Below are 17,484 nucleotides of genomic sequence, written 5' to 3'. Positions count from 1 at the left end.
ATGCTCAGCATCTGCTCACAAATCTTGAAGGTGACTTTTGGACTTGGCCCTTTTTTGCAGTGTCATCTCCAAACTGAATGTCCTCACCCTCCTGTTTTCTGAACCTGTTTGCGTTGTCTTTTAGGACTCAGCACACTTTACAACTGATAACCAGTGCTAGAATGCTTGTGCTCCCTCCATTAGATATGTTTAAATTTGCGTACGTGAAAATTGGCACATTTAATTCACTTTTAAGTCCCTAGTAAAGTGGCAATACATGTACTGAGGGCCTGTACATTACATGCTAATAGTGGGCCTGCATCATTGATTGTATCACCCACTTAAGTAGCCTTTTAAATATATTTCAGGCCTGCCATTACAGCCTGTGTGTGTATTTTTAATGAGCCAGCCATTACGACCTGGCAAAATAAACTTTTTGAAAGGCCCAAGTCTTCCCTTTTAACACATATAATTTACTCCTAGAGTAGGCACTGAGCAGCCAGGGCAGGAAGCAGTGTTTTTAAAAGTTGGACATGTGCTTTTCACAAGCCCTGGTTTTGAAAAACTTCTCAATTGGTTTTTCACTACTGCGAGGCCTACCTCTCCCAAAGGATAACATTGGGCTACCTTATTACATTTAATAAGTGGGAATTTTCAATTGGGAGCAAGTAGGAATTTCAAGTTTGGTGTCTAAAGAATTGTAATCTAAAACCCTCTTTAATGATAAAGTTGCATATTGAGTCAAAATTCTGAAAAGTACACATTTAGAAAGTTGATATTTTCTTGCCCCAACTATTTAATGCCTGAATCCTGTATCCTGGGTCACATGACTACCTGTAGCTGGCAGTTGGTCTTTATGTATTGCTCTCAGACAGTGAGGCAAAGGGGAAAAGGGGTTGGCACGATGAGCCATCTCTGGATTGATAGGAGTCCAGAGCTGTCACCTACCACATTTGCACATCACAAAGGCTCTTCCTGAGCATACTCACAAAGGTGTTGGCAGTAGCCTTTTGTGTTCCTAGACAAACTGGGGCCAGTGGGAAGCAGGGAATTACAAGCACCTTTGGGGGGTGGCTTCTAGATTATTCTCCTATTTCAAGGATGGTACCAAGGATAAATAGTGGACCCTCATACTCAGCTCTTCAGTACACCTCTGGACATGTGGATATTACAGAAGAAGGACTGCTGTGCTACTTTGCTGGTGGAAAGATGACTACTCTGCTGCCCTGCTACTCTGCTGCCCTGCTAATCTGCTGCCCTGCTATTCTGCTGCCCACCTTCCTGCGCTGCACTGCTTGCTTAGAAGTAAGACTGGACCTGCACCCTTCATCCCAGACTGAAGTTACTCCAATGATCAGCTGACTGACTACCTGTTCTGAGCTACAGGGACATAACAAGCTCTGGAGGCCTCCCTACAACTGCCCAGTTGACCTGCTGCCTTGGCTTGCAACTGGACAATGAACTGGACCTGCCTGAGCCCTGATAGCCTCTGCTGTATTGAGTCCCGGACCTCCTGTTATGAGCAACAGAGATCCAGAGGTAGCCCTCCGGTCATATGCCTTTGGTGTGGCATCAGTTGATCTCCCTCCCCAAGAAAAGGAGAATTCTTGATGTTTTGGGCTCTTTGCACCCGTGAACGGGTCTGTTCATGCCAAGATCTTGCCGTCCGCGCTGTCCGCCAATGCAAAGTTCCAGTGAACATAACTCTTCGTGCTACAGCAACCACAAGCAACACCTTGCAAAGTGAAAGCTGCACTATACACTGCAACATAGACAGCCCACAGTGATCCCCAACGCAAATCTCCAGCATCAATCATTGGTGACACCCAACCAGATGTTCATGCTACAGGGACGACTATCCGCGACACCTGGTCTGCTTTTTGTGCTACCTCGACGGACATCCGTGACGCTCTCCCTGCTCCACACGGCCGCTCCCACAGCAAATGGAACTCTTCACACTGGACATTTGAAGGGAACTCTTTCAGTCGGACTAACCTGGTCCCTGTATCCAGCCCACGTTCCATCGCAGTCGGTGTGAACATGTGACTTTCACCCAGTATCACACAACCAAACAACCACAAGGGGCACTTTGGTCTTTTAGGTGCTATACTTACCTTAAGTCTTTGAAATTGCATATCCGCTTCTACTGATTGGGTTTTTGTCATTTTGGTCTCAAATAATTTATTACATTTTGCTCTATTTTTTTTAATTCGGGTGGGATTTTTCTTGTGCTTTTTTGTTTTTACTTTATAACTGTCTAATGTGCTGCATAAATACTTTACACATTGCCTTTAAGTTAAGCCTGACTGGTTAATTTGGGTTTGGCTTGTGTTTCACTCTGACCAGAATGATGGTTAGCTGTATGTGATTTGTTTGATCACATCTACCATTTGAAACTATTTCACACCACCTTGATCCTCACAAATCACTGCCTCCTCCAACTTTCCCTTCCTCTCGCTTTAATCTGGGCACTACGTCTGAATTATATGAATTATGCCTGTACATCTAATTTATATGAATGAGGATGTGAATAAATAACATCACTCATTATCATTGTTGTTACTAAATTTTATTGTACAAAGCTCTACCTTTTCGTGTGCCTTTAGACGCACTTATACTGGGACCCCTACCCTTGTAACTTTTCCATCTCTGAGCAATTTCAGACAATATCCAGGAAGATACTTCAGGACCATCTCCTGCATCAGCATCTGCTGATGCTGAATTCCATAATCAGCTAAGAAGAAGCTGAATGCAGGAGAGTCACTGTGTGAAATTGGGTTACTGGTAGAGAGGGGTGAAACCTTACTCAAGCAGCAACCATCATTCTGGTCAGAGTGAAACCTTTTTGTGTGCCTTTAGACACACTTATACTGGGACCCCTACCCTTGTAACATAGAATACCCAGGTCCCAGCACTTTTGGGTCAACCCTTCATTTGTAACAGAGATGGAAAAGAGCAGCTATATTAAATAACAACTTTCCAGGTCTCCTGTTCTTCACAGAATTAGGCATGTGCCTACTTTTGTTATGCCATAGATACTTTCGAATGTGGTGGGAGGTTACCTGAACTTTGAGCCAATTTAAGGCCTAGAATGCCTTGTAACTTAGACTGGAAGATTGTGTTTGGGGCACCCCTGCACTGCCTGTGGTGCAGGGGTGCCCCAAACACTTTAGGGGACCCCCACTGAGCCTAAGACCAATGAATCCCTGTGACATAAGGGCCCTTCATCAAATGCTGAAGTGCACCCACTTCATTTTGCATTACACTACTACCCCATTCTGCTGTCTTGAATTCAAGACTGTGGACCCAGCACATGTTTTAAAAAAGTGAATTAACAGGGAACATCCCCCGAAAATAGAATCTGATGTCAGGCCACAACTAAATGAAACATTTTATCAGGAATAATGTAATTCAATTTTTTTAAACAATCCCAAATGCAGGGCTATCCATCATATTTGCCAAAACGTATACTCCATGTTCTTAGAAACAGCACGAAAACCATGCAATAATACTAGGCATGTACACAAACCAAGAGTGACAAGAACCAAGCATAGTCCAGGCAATGATTAATTGATCTAATCTTACCATTGACCAAAATTTGCAATAGAAAAAGCTGCTGAATCATTTAAAAAATACATTAGAGAAAATTGTACACTGAGCTGAAATACAAAGGATTTGAAAATATTCTAGGGATATTGGAAACATTTCAAAATCCATCTTTATGCTCACTATCACCATAAGCGCCCTTGCAGTTACCATATGTATCGTGCTTGCTGTCCATAGCAGCATCTTTTTCAGATCCAAGGGCTCATTGGAAACATTTACTGAGTGGTGTCCACTTCAAGTATGATAATTTAAGACTAAATCAGAATCCAAGAGCTTATCTGTTCTAAACTATACCCACTGAAAAATAGGTAATGTGTTAAAGTGTTTAATATCATACTTAATCCTACCACATTCAATTCCTTTATAATCGGTGCATTAGTGATACCTGTAAATAAAGAAAGTTCCATTCAGAATTCCAGGAACACCGACAAGTGTTGCTCTATGAGATAATTGTAAGATGCCTTCTCCAAAGTCTTCCACCTAAACTGTTCAGCGCTCCAAGACCAGTTAATCACCCTTAATAAACTATTGTGCAGGCCCAGAAGTTTATAGGAGACCTTTCGTCTCATCCACTTTAGTAGCCTTTCCATTCCGCTGCCTCTTTACCCAAGGGAGATTAGGCTCCCAGAATACGTTCTTTGCTGTTCCTGTCTGATATGATCCTAGCACCATGCATTTATCTAGTAATGGACTCATGGTCTCTTATAAAAGGTAACTCATCTGGCAGAATTTACTTGTTAAATATCCCATTCAAACCCTAGGCCCCTTGCTGCCCTACCAAACTTTGGGCCTGATTTAATGTTTGTCTGATTGGATAATTCTGTTACAAACATGACTGATATCCTGTCCACCATATTACAAGTGCCATAGGACATAATGCCAAACTCTAAACCAGGTAGGTTCTTGGTCACTCTTAGCAAGTGTCTCATTTTTACATTTGTGGTACAAGAAAATTAAGCAAGCAACATGATAAGATGGGAAAAATAGTAAAACACTAATTGAAGTAGTACTGGGAACATCAGAACCTAGAGAACAATGGATGTTTTAAAAGCCTTAGTTCAAGAAGGAGAGGACAGGATTTCTAGCTGTTCATTTAAGAGGAGGAAATGGTCATTGTTGTAAAACATCAATGCTAAACATACCTTTACCAAGATTCTCTAAACAGCAGCATGCATCTACCATGAGCCTAGTCGAATACTACATTAAATAAATGTCAATAGGAAAATACTGCCAGGTAGTCGAAAAGATGAAGATGAAGATATGATGTAATATTGAGAGAAAGAACCTTCCATATGGTAGTTAGATGCCAAAGCAGGTTTAATTGTATCAGAAATGAGGGCCATCACCTTTGGCTCCTGGTGTGTTGTCTAATTCGCTTTCCGTAAGGTGGGAAGAAAAACCAGGGTTCCCAATTCAACCCCATGCCTTAAATTTGGTACAACTTTTAACAAAGTGATCCAACTCTGTGAAGTGAATCATACACCTGGAGGGATGGGGCATTTTTCCTGCAATTCAGAAAAAAGGCCAATCCCAAATGAAATATCCATTTCCCGATAACTACTGGATTGCCTGCGTGCAAGCAGTCTGGCACGTATGGTCACATAGCTCATGTGAAAATAAAACCAACAGCCATGTGCTCCGCTGCCAGTACCTGGTGCAAACTTAAATATTCCTTATTACATGAATCTAATTTTTAATCATTTTTGTTGCAGTCTCTGTGTATTGAAAATGCCTGTATTGCTGCCCATGACAAAAGAGGACGATTCGGAACTTTGTTTACCGTGGACAAGGTGTTGACTCCTCCAGTGGGAAATGTCATGGATGTTCTGAAAGCAGATAATCGTTTCAGGTACAGTACAGTACAATTATGCATACTTTTGAGTAGCCCTTATTGTGGGAAGAAAGAGTCACATTTGTTATTGCACAATTTCCATGTATTTAGTTAAAGACTGTTGGAACATATCTGATTGCACAATTAAAAGAATAAACAATTCACAGCATGAAAGAGGTACATCAATATATTTCATAAGTCAACCTGATTGAAATACTTTGAAATACTGTGAATACTTTGAGTTTATGTGACTTCATAATGTTACTTCTTTTAACAAAATGCCAACAGTATTGAAAACGAATATTACATACACTTCAAAGAGTACATTGTTGCAATCAATGCTTTACTCAATCTCTTCGTAGTATAATGCCATAAATGAAGAGATTTGAAAAAATTAACATTGTTAATAAGAATACCATTATTTTATTGTCAGTAATATAGAGATTTACATAGTGATTGCTACAGTTTTAAATTAATATATATTATATTCCAATTTAATGCAACTCATTTTATCAACTTTAAATGGAGGAACGATTTACTAGTCCCACCCAAATTTGAAAATTATAGCTCAGGAACTAATCTTTGCAGTAACTCTTTACCTTAATGAGTGACTTTACTGATTTTCACAATTGCTTGAGTAATTGTGCCTGTCTGTGCACAGTAAAACAAACTTTGATGGGGAGGGAGGGCGAATCTGAGGTCATCCCTGAGCGACCATGAAGAGATTCCATCAGACAACTATAGCCTTCAGCATAAATTACTCTAGGGGAACTAATAATTTATAGGTTAAGCGGGGGGTCAGGACCGTTATTAGACTACATATTCATGTGACTGAGGTCACCCACCAGTTCACTTTGTTCATCATTTCACTAAAGGATCAGTGGCAGTCCACCTACAGTGAGAAACTTCTGACAGCATATCAATTTCACAGTGATGTTTCCACTCTCTGTTACTGAACTGGATAACATCATAACAGTGTCACAAACAGTGGACTTAGCTTTTGACTTTTTGTCAAGTGAGGGAGTGGCCAGGGCTTTAGGGCTTTATGGGCACTTAATGAGCCCATATGTGCCAAAAACTCTTGAGAGGTCTATAAAAAAAAACTTTTAACAATGTTTTTAGAATTTAGCTAGTTGAGCTTAAATGAATCTGATAATGAAAATCTGCTCTTGACTTTAATTCACAGAGTCTACACAGTACAGAAACTCCATGGGCAAACACCTTAGTGACAATGACAAAGAGGATGAATAATAATAATAATAGCAATAATAATAATAATAATACAAATAATAATAATACAAATAATAATAGTAATGGTAATAATAATGATGATAATAATATTAATACAAATTAGAAAGTTATTATATAGTGTTTGTAAATATCAGTTGTTAGTATTACTCACTGTTATGGTACCAACATTATTACCCTCCAAAGAATTGAAGGCAGAATTGGTCCTCCCGTATCCAAATTTGTTTCCGGCGTGCCGCTGTCAGATGACAATCCCAAATGCTTATCCCATAGATTTATCTAAGTACCTCCTCACCCCTAAAGGGAAGATGAAAACGTCTGAAGGCATCAATAATCTCACAATGTTCCTGGATAGAGCAGCATAATGGTAGCCTATTTGAATAAGGATATCCTACTTCTACAAATGAAACTCGCATTACTTTAGGAGGCGGTCCCAGCCATGAAGCCAGAGCTATCTTTGATTTAACAATTGATGGCTTTAATGAACAGGTAGTTCAAACCAATAATACATTGGTACATACACATACTACAAATACCATAGTACATTTGGTTAACAACAATCCTCAAAATAAAGTACACAAAAGCATAGAAGTCTTCCCTGGTTTCTGGTGAAGGCACAACATAGTTTAAGAATCACTATTAAGAAATAAACCCTTCAATGGATCTGTTCTAATACACCTTCAGAACATTATAAACATTATAAAGCATTTTAAAACCAACTGCTTCTTCATGTCTACCAGACCACCACTATTTGAGGTCAGTTGTGGAAGGTTCTGGTCCTGTATCTGCCAATCCACTGGGTTGTGGAATGTATTGCCAGCCTATTTTTGGGACTCACAGCAGTTGCTGCCCTTTATGAGATGATTAAATACCCTAATAAATCATCTTTGCAGAAAGTCCTCAGTAGTTGGATGCACCACCTGGACATTTGGTTAAAGAAGTATGCTGGTAGTCATAAGTGAAATCTCTCATGAACATTTAACACCTTGCCTTCAAGCTCGAACGCTAAACATCCTGCCTGAAAACTGCTCTGTTCCCACTTCTTTATTGCACTCATGTTACATCGAAGATCCATGACATATGATCGCTGAAGGAGCATATGTGCTCCCTGGTTTCGTTACCTGGTTGCTCTTCTCAGGAGAACAAATATGATGATGGAATAGGAGGTAACACAAGTTTATCATGTGAGTGGTCAAAAGAAAAGTTCCCACGATCTGCTTTTGGATACATTTTCTAACCAGCTATTAAAAAAGTTGAACTGTTGTGCCTCCAAAATTTATTTGCCATTGGTCCACATCAAAAGGCTTTCTTTTAAGTTTCAAAATCCCAATAATTATGGGTTTTTTACTAATATTTCTTTATGTGACGTGCAATTGCACTTAATCAAAGATATTCTCATAAAGATATAAGAATGTGAGTTTATTACTGAAACATTTTCAGCATAGATAGTAAGCCTTGTTTGATGTTGGTTTATAATCAAACACGTACTAAGCAACTGGACGCTACATTATTGGCTCTTTTAAACATTGAAATCTGTCTGGACTTGCTGGTTAGAGCTTGTGACCCATGTTAGACATGCTAGCAAACACCTCTCTCGGCTACAGAAAGCGAAGCCATTCCTCCCAGAAACCAAGGGCCTCATTTATGAAGGCCTTGCGCCGCCGGTGCGTCACTTTTAAAATGGGAAAAAGTGACGCACAGGCGGCGCAAGGCCTTCATAAATGAGGCCCCAAGTGCCTTACTGCATGACCTCAAAGGCTCCACATTAGCTATCTTTAAGAACTTTCGACAAAATAAAGCATGCCATATCAATGGCCTAAATAAATACAACCAACATTAACTTAATGAAAATTTGATTGCTTCTATTGCAAGTACGCATCATCTTTAAATTCGGAGTCGTCATCAACAAAGCCATCATGAGAGGCACCCCTGCCAATCTGACTGACATGCTCACCATCTCAGGTGGTTATCAGCCTACCCACAGCTAGGATTCCATCAGCCAGGAGAACACTAGTTAACAATACCGTTTACCACTCCACTTCCCCTTTGAGTACCCAGCTACCCATCCAATAACTCATTTATTGAAGCAGCATTGATTGGATCAACCCCTGATGCTGCCTATATAAAATTGGCTCCCTTGTCACTACATTTATACGCAGGCAATGTGGTGTCAATCGCCAGAACAGGGAAGGCACTGCAGATTCTAATGATTCTAATGAGGCATACACTCACTTTGTGAACACGATGGATTTCAGAGTAAATGAAGCAAAAATATACATACTGTGGTGCAGCAGGCCGAAGAAATTACCCGCATTCCACATAGCTACATGTAGGCTGGAAGTGGTGAATACATTCTCATATTTGGGAATCCCTTTTCATGGAAACCTCCCTCTGAATAGTATGGTTGCCAATAGAGGGCTGCTACTAGAAAGAAGCATAAGGACCATTTTTAGCTTCATCAATAAACACGGGGCCAAACCACTACCGGAAATTAAGAAAGTTTATATTTCGAAAGCAATATTAGTGGCCACTTATGCGGCAGGAGTGTGGGGAATGGTAAATATAGACCCCCTGCAGTGTATAGAGGATGGTTTTTTAAAAAAGGTGCACATTTCAACTGTCACAATGAAATTGGGGCTCCTTTACCTTCTGATATGATTTGTTTAGGGCCAAATATACTCTGGCACTCGATTTGGAGAGAGACAGAGTAAAATTGAACCAGAGCATTGTGAGTGTTTCAAATTGGACCATATAGAATAAATCGGGCGGTTACAATATGTAAAAGATTCATTGAGGTTGCTGGGGTTATTAGACTTCTACAAGAACCCACTTAGTTGTAGGATGTTCTCCAAGGCCAAAGTCAAGGAAACGTTCCTATTGGAAGCAGCGAGATAGAGAAGAGAAAGAAACCTCATTAAAACCTCTGTGAGGTCCCCTCCCAATCAACAGGATTTTCAGTCATATCTATCCATAGTATTGAATCCCCAGCTTTGTTTCATCTTAGTGAAATTTTGCCTAAATTGCATTCTGTTGATGCTGGGCTATCCGAGTAATATGCACTCCGTAGAAGATCTGTCCATATGTCCGTGCGACATATCATCTTCACAAACAGACTGAAACATATTTTTTTGTAGATTCTATGAAGCACAAAAAGAAATATTTATTTTACCTCTTCTACGCAGCTATTTTTTAGGCAATGTCGGGTAGCTCTCTATTTCATACAAGTTGTTGTTGATCCTTTCGTGTGTTAGTCCCTGGCGTCATTCTTGTGGTCTGGCCTGAAGAGTAGGACAACCAAAATTAACAATGATCCTATGGAATCCTATAGAATCCAGACAGATGTAATGAATTATTATATCATGAATGTTTTAAATAGATCTGTGTGTTATTTTAACATATTTTATGCTGGACAGATTGAAATGTAACTTTTTAAACTATAATGTGTAATTATAACAATTTATATGATTGAAAATGTATATATTTATGTACTTTATATGCGATAAAAATATTTCAAAATAAAGGAATTTTGATTATGATAATTGCCTGCTGCCTTTCAGCTAATTTCCACTATACAAACATCGCACACATGCATACATTTTAAAAGAAGTACATTTTTGACACATGCTATTATACATACCTACATATTGTCATCCTTTATGACACATGCATGACTGCATTGGTGTATAGATTAACTTCGCAAATAGTGAGATTTGGGAAGCTAATACAGGCCTCACTGACAATTATTTGAATTCAAGAAATTGGCCCAGGTAGGCAAAACACTCTCGTGATATGTGAATAAAGCCTAATGGACTCCTATAATGTCAACTGGAATGTTAAGCCAATTTCTGTAATTCATTTACATATAGTAAAGTGGTTAGCTAGTTTTTCATTAATGTCCCATGACTTTGAATTTACTGGACATTTGACTCATAAATAAACTAACAATAGTTTACACATTTGTGACACTACTATTGCAATTCTGTGGTAATTGATGAATTAGCTGGATTGAGTTTGAGTGGATGTCTCCTCAGATAAGGCACAACATCCACCGAACGTTTGCAAGAAGCCCAGACTCTTTGAGGTAATCCCTACTGAGTATTGATGAAATAATATCTTGCTGTTGCAGTATGCTGGTGGCTGCTATCCAATCTGCAGGGCTTACAGAAACATTGAACAGAGAAAGCTCTTTCACGGTCTTTGCACCAACAAATGAGGCTTTCCAATCCCTCCCACAAGAAGAACGGAATAAACTTATGGGTAAGCACACTGCTGGAATTGTGTTAAAACAATATCTCTTTTCATAGAAACATCTCAAGTTCTGTAGGGTGACATTTTGAAAATGCAGTAAAATGAAATAGTAAGACTGATCATTTGGATATTTATGTTCTCTGCTGTTTTAATGAATATTTGCTTTTCTAAAAATGTAATTCTAAGTTTGCAGATTGGCCCTTTATTTCCTCTGCACTTGAATTCACTGTTTTCTTAATTCAGAAACAGTAATACTCATTTTGGCCCCTTAACTGCTCCTACCTCGCGGACCCTTGTGGTATGATAGGGACTTTTCATATACCCTTAAGTGAAGCGCAATTATGTAAAGCTGTGGCTGCCAAATCAAGATACAGCCTATAAAATACCACCTATGATGGCAATAAAGATATATAGTGCTTGTGTTCATGAACAAGCCGAAAATGACGAATTTGATATTTTAATTTATAGTTTATCATTTTCAGCAAATTCTCCAAAAAAGATACAATTTAATATCAATGTATCCATAAACAAGGTTTGTTTCAGAATGTACAGCAAACATTAAAGAACACAGAAAACAATATGCGTCAACAATGACAAACCCGCAATCCGACATTATGATCAATAAATGCTTTGATTATTTTATGCCTAACAAATGTAGTTCCCCTATGGTAATAATTACTCATTACTGTCAAAACATGTACAGGCGAACTCATATTTTAGCATTTCAAAATTTGGAAACAATCCACATTTACAAGTGAGTGGATAAAAAACATTCTCAACTGTTCACTGTTAGTCACCAGTGAGTCTTCTTTCAGATGGATACAAACAACAGGGGAAACTCACATTGTTGTAGGCCTGCAAGCAGTATAAATAACTGAGGCCATATTACATAAAGTGCCCTGGAACGTAGAGGGAGCTTCGACTAAGATTCTATGTAACCCCGGGCAGAGAGATTTGCCTTTTCCGCGGAGAACGCAGAGCAAGCAAATCTCTGCACACTCCGCAGCGGAGCGGAGTTGGGCAGCCTCCGCCTCCACTCCCACTATTAACAAGTAAGAAAACATTAATTAAAAATAAATTTAAAACCACTTATCTTTGTACTGCTGCATCCCCGGGCTGCAGTTCTCCCCTTCCTCGCCCTATCGGTAATCCTTGTGAAAACTGCGCATGCACATTTCTCGCAAGAAATGCACATGCCCTAGTAGGATTTCCGGGGAATGAGTATATGGACCGGAGGGGTTTTGGTTGGTGTAATCTATGTGTGGGACTGTGGTCAGCCGCCGTCGGTAGTGGGATGACCTGCAGGGCGGTGACGTGGGGAGGGCAGGGTGGGGGGTAGTATTGTATGGATTACGGAGTTTTACAGGTAAGTAAACATATAAATAAATAAAACGAATTTCGTTACGCGCACTGCATCGCATTTGGTGATGCAGTGCACGCAATGAAATTCGTTTTTTTAATTTATATGTTAACTTACTTGTGAAACTACGTAATCCATACATTACCACCCCCCACCCTGCCCCTCCCCTCGTCACCGCCCTGCAGATCATCCCACTACCGACCGCGGCTGACTGTGGTTTATGTGTGTGACGATCAGAGGAACTCGAGCCTTGTCACAGCATGTTTGACAGAGTGCAGTGCCCAGAGAGGGACATTCATTCTGCAGTGAGTGCTGAGATCAGGTATGCAGGCCAGAGGCCAGTAAGAATAACAGAAAAATCATTGCGGAAGTAAGCACCATATGATAACCAGGACAGGGAATGGGTGCTGAGTGTATATTTAGTTGCCACACATGAAGTTCAGAAATATCTTCCCCTCGTGGTGTTGCATTCATGATGCACAACTAAGACTTTAGATGGCAGGGTCACACTATGATAAATTCAAGGAACTAGCAGCGAAGCTCACTTCAAATCCATGGAGTTAAATGTAGTCACTTTTAAAAGAGAAATCTGCAGAACAGTTTAGACATCGAAACAAAACAGTCTCTCAATCCACAGGCAACATTTTGTGCAAACGGCTGTAGAGATGGAATGTGCAACAATCAGTGCTTGACCGGAAAAGCTTTCAGGCCAGGCCAGGCCAGGTTTTCACCCCTTTAATCTAGTTTTAAAATACTACTCGATCAGGGCTTACCCCCTATCACCCCCATTAGACTCAGTAGTTGGTGAGCAAAAATGACACCAATGGTTTTCATATAATACTTTACTCATGACAGAATTGAAATAAATTAGGCTCAATATTGAATCTTTGGAAATGTCATGAAACACCTCTCATCATATACAAATTGTGCAACTATTAACTTTCTTTTTCTGTTGCACACATTTCAACCTCTACATATCGTTCCACAGATGTTCTAAAATCCCAAATACTTTGAACGATAAAGAAGCCTTTTGTACATTTATGTATCAAAATATAGTGAAAAGTTCACATATATAACATCAATGCATATACTACATATGCGTTTTATATACCATCACACAACTATTTAATAGGTTTATTTTGGTCATAGCAGTAGCTTTATGCTGATTCATAGTAATGGAGTAGCCGTATGTGATGTATGGGATTCCTTAATAAATCGGCTTCGTGAGTTTTCCTTAAACAGATGTCAAATGTACTTGACTTTGTTCCCTTTTAATGTATTGGCAACAGTTTTCCTTTCCATACTCAGCAGGTGATTCCGTTTCAGAAAGTGTTATGGGATCTGGCCAAAAATGCACTTAGCACCTTAGGAAGTTGGGAACATCCCATCTGGTTTCGGAGTTTTATTTGCGTCAATTACCTCAAGCTATATTCTCACTTTAAGGGAAAGTAAGGGTAATTTAATTGCAGCGTCTATGAACATCGCTCCTACAAATGTTCCTTCATGAGTTAAATGGTATTAGTCTGATGATTAAAAAAATTAAACTGAAGCAATTTCTTTCTCACTGGGTAATGTTTTTGTTTATGAAGTTCTGCTCAGAACTTTGAGTTACTTTTAATTTTTATAACTCCGTAAAACTAATTTTACATTGCATTCGACTGATCAATGAACGGTAATACATCATGGCACTGCTAGGCCTCCTAATTGTGGCATTGTTAATTTGAATATCATTTACTTGGAAAGTATTTTATCTAAAATGTTGACTTTTATCCAAAGCGGATTGATACATTTGTATGCTCCACCAGCAGATACCCAGTGCTGTTGGCTTCTTTTCAAAGTAATTTGAAATGTCATCAGTGATATAATCAATGATGTCATTTACCATGCCATGTAATTTATGAGGACATAATCAGTGCATGGTGGTGGGCACGTATAGTGAATTTTTGTTTTAAACGTTAGTTTTTATCTAAATTCAAGACCTAACTACATGGCCACTTTAACCATTGTCTTCTTCAGTGAATTTCAGGGTTTTTTAGTGAGCTTATTACCATACCTAACTATAACGTCACTTTAACATTAACGTTATCGATATATAATATTAAGATATATAGTAATGGAGATGAGAATAGTATACTTATACATTGTTAGATAATAAGTCATTAGTTGTGTGACCTGTAAAAGTAATGGGTCTAAATTTGCCCTCCACTGGGAACCAAACTCCCCATTGTAGTGCTTGACCCTCATAGGATACCGTTGCAGAGTGGTACAAGGTCTACTCAAGGGAGAACATAGGCGCTCCTAACCACCATTCAGAGACACACAATAAATGATTGTCCAGCCTATGCCTTTTCTTCTGAAAAAGGAAAAGTACATTTATTGCACACAGACCACTCAATACTTTGCAGCAATTTACAAATATACATAAGCTAATGGAAATACTTCTTGATGACATTGCGTAAACACTCTTACCCCTCCCTACAGGGGGTTTAGTACCACAACTCATATGTCTAAACATTATGTGGTCTCTAAATGCCAAGACTTGAATATAACTTGGAGTAAGAGTACTTAATACTAGCACCGAAGCACGTGCCTGTCCACCTCATTATTTCAACAAGCATTTCATTATTGGAACACATGCAGGTATGAGAGGCCTGAATACTGGCAATAAAGTAGGCACACTTTGATGATAAGTGGCTGTCAGTCTCATTATTTAAATAAAGCATTGCACATGGGAATGTCTAGCATGACTGGGACATCTGGGGAATCATCAGAACTGCCATGAATAATGAACTTTCATCACATTTATAATTACCATAGTATGCAAATATAGTCATTCACCTTGAATGTGCTTGCAGCATAATCTGAAATACTTCCAACATAAAACAATGCATTTTAAACTTAGTCCCTAAATGACACCAATCCTATAATCTCTACACATGTAATTGCAGCCTTTCACCCCTAGAGGATGTTTGGCAATATAAAAGCTCATGGTACATCATTTCAGGCCACCAGAACTGTAGCCATAGTCTTCAGGCCAAGCGGGAGAATCACCCACCACCGTAAAACAAAAGTTCCAGCTTGGAGAGCACTTGGAATCCCACCAAAACCATTAAGGGGCTATCATTCTTGAGTCACCCTACACGTAGGGTGAGAACTTTACAGTTCTGTGTTGGAGGGCAAGTCTACGCTGCTCCTGCAGCTCCCCCTGTACTTCTGCATATTTTTGGTGAAGACTGCGTTCTCCTGAGATCCTCACAAGTGAGGGAACAAAAACCAGCAATCAAGCCCAGCAGAGTAATATGGGGTGCTCCTCCGGATAATTTGGTGAATTTTGTAGCAGCGGCTCTCCTGCCTCTCTTTTCCTTCAGTTTCTGTTTTGATTATGAGGCCTTGAGCTGTGGATCCTTTTTCGTCTGAGTAACCAGTCCCATCCAGGCACCACACAGGCACTTGCAATGTGGGAGGACAGCCTGAGGAGCCCACCACCGGCTGTCCTTGCTGGCTACCCATGCAAGCAAAACTCCGACATGCTGCCGCAGGAGCTGGCAACAACACTCTAATCTGCCCACTCCTGTGGGCAGACGTGCACTTGTGGTCTGGCCTTCCTGCTCTCCCCAGATTTGGGCACAGAGAGCAGGATAGGCACCACTTTGGGGACTGCAGCAGCACTCCCTCCACTTCTAGTCCTGGCATTGGGGTCCAGGAATGGTTCCCCCTCCCACCTCAGCAAGGGAGTACGATGGCACTCCCTTGGACAGTGTTCTTCACAGGGCCCGGCAATGGGGGCCTAGGGCCCCTTCTTCACCTTGCCAGGGAGCGCAATAGTGCACCCTCAGTTATTTATATCCTGGGGTCCAGGGATGGGGTCCTGAGCCCCTTCTCATTTGCAGAGGAGGGGGCGTGAAGGCCCTCTCCTGTATTTTAATCTTCTCAGGGGCAGCTGGCGGGCCCTGGCCCACCCCAGGGGGCCAAACTAGAACCGGTGGCGAAGCACCACACACTTCATCACGGCAACATGGGTCAAAGGTTTGTAGTTGTTTGCAAATCATTACAAATAAATAATCCTCATGTTTAAACACATCACTAATAAGCTAAGGTTCCACCACAACCAGAGCTCAATGGAAAGTCAATGAACAACTTCACCAATGTCCAATCATGTGCATGATATTAAAAGACCTGCAAAATGTGCTGCAACTCATGAGTTTCTGAGAGCAAAGCATTCAGCAGAAGAATGCAATGGTCATGAATGTCTGTAGACATTTACTTTTAGCAAGACCATCATTGTTTACATAATATACTTGGTTAATGTTGACTGTTTTATTTTCCTTTATTTATGCAATCAAGTCCATTAAAATGCGAACAATTTTTTCAAAGAAATGTTCAAATCTAAGCCAAATGTTTCTCATTGATAATGTACTAGAAACATAAAAAGGCAAATTGTGATTATCAGTATAAAGTACAAATGTGTAATTGCAATAACATAATCATGATAAAATTATTTAACACCTTCGCTGCAGGGGGTAATTCCCCCGCTGTACTGGGGGGCAGGGGGGCTGCGCACAGCGCCCCCATGCTCATCCCGAGCTCAGCTCGTCATGAGGCACGGTGCTCCGGTGCTCATGACGAGCTGAGCTCGTCACAGCTGCACCCGCTCCTATGGAACTCTCAGCACAGCAGGGGAATTATCCCCGCGTGTGAGCGTTCCACGGCTCACCGAAGCACCGTGCCTCATGACGAGCTCAGCTCGTCATGAGCATGGAAGGTGTTAACAGAGTTCAGCATGTAGCAGTTTTAGTCCAGAATATTTAAGACTGATTAATAAAATTAATCCTATTCACACCTGCAAAGCAGCATAAAGTGATGCTGTTATTTTCAGTACTGCAGAAATTTATAAAGTTTGCTGCGGAACCTAAAGTGCTAACTTAAGTGCAAAATCTGGAGATACGAAAAAACGTTTCACAAGCTAGTTGACTGCTCTAAGTTGATAATAGCTAAAAAATACATTTACAATTGCACAAAAGAATGGCCCCACAACAAAGTCTATGCCTTGTCCACCATTAGCATACATGGGATTACGAAGAGCCCTGTGCTTTAAGTTGTCTTAGATCAGAGCAGCTATGGAAACAATTGATGTAAAAAAAAAGTTCTGATCAAAACAATCACCAGGATTTTGAAACTTGGTTGGCACTTGTTTGCACTAAAAACAGACAAA

The 17,484-nt window shown here is 40.2% G+C and overlaps 1 protein-coding gene across 1 annotated transcript in view; it reads left to right on the top strand.

The window, feature by feature from the left end:
• The window catches only part of TGFBI (transforming growth factor beta induced), a 281,071-nt gene that overhangs the window by 222,510 nt on the left and 41,077 nt on the right, over nt 1-17,484 (top strand). Inside the window, exons 11-12 of the mRNA XM_078653226.1 lie at nt 5,298-5,434; nt 10,791-10,921. Coding sequence (XP_078509352.1) covers nt 5,298-5,434; nt 10,791-10,921 — 268 coding nt within the window. The remainder of the gene's footprint in view (nt 1-5,297; nt 5,435-10,790; nt 10,922-17,484) is intronic.

The sequence above is a fragment of the Lissotriton helveticus genome, chromosome 7 (assembly GCF_964261635.1).
Source record: "Lissotriton helveticus chromosome 7, aLisHel1.1, whole genome shotgun sequence".
Lineage (NCBI taxonomy): Eukaryota > Metazoa > Chordata > Amphibia > Caudata > Salamandridae > Lissotriton > Lissotriton helveticus.
Note: the sequence above shows the minus strand (reverse complement) of the source record. Positions and strands in the feature narration are given on the sequence as shown.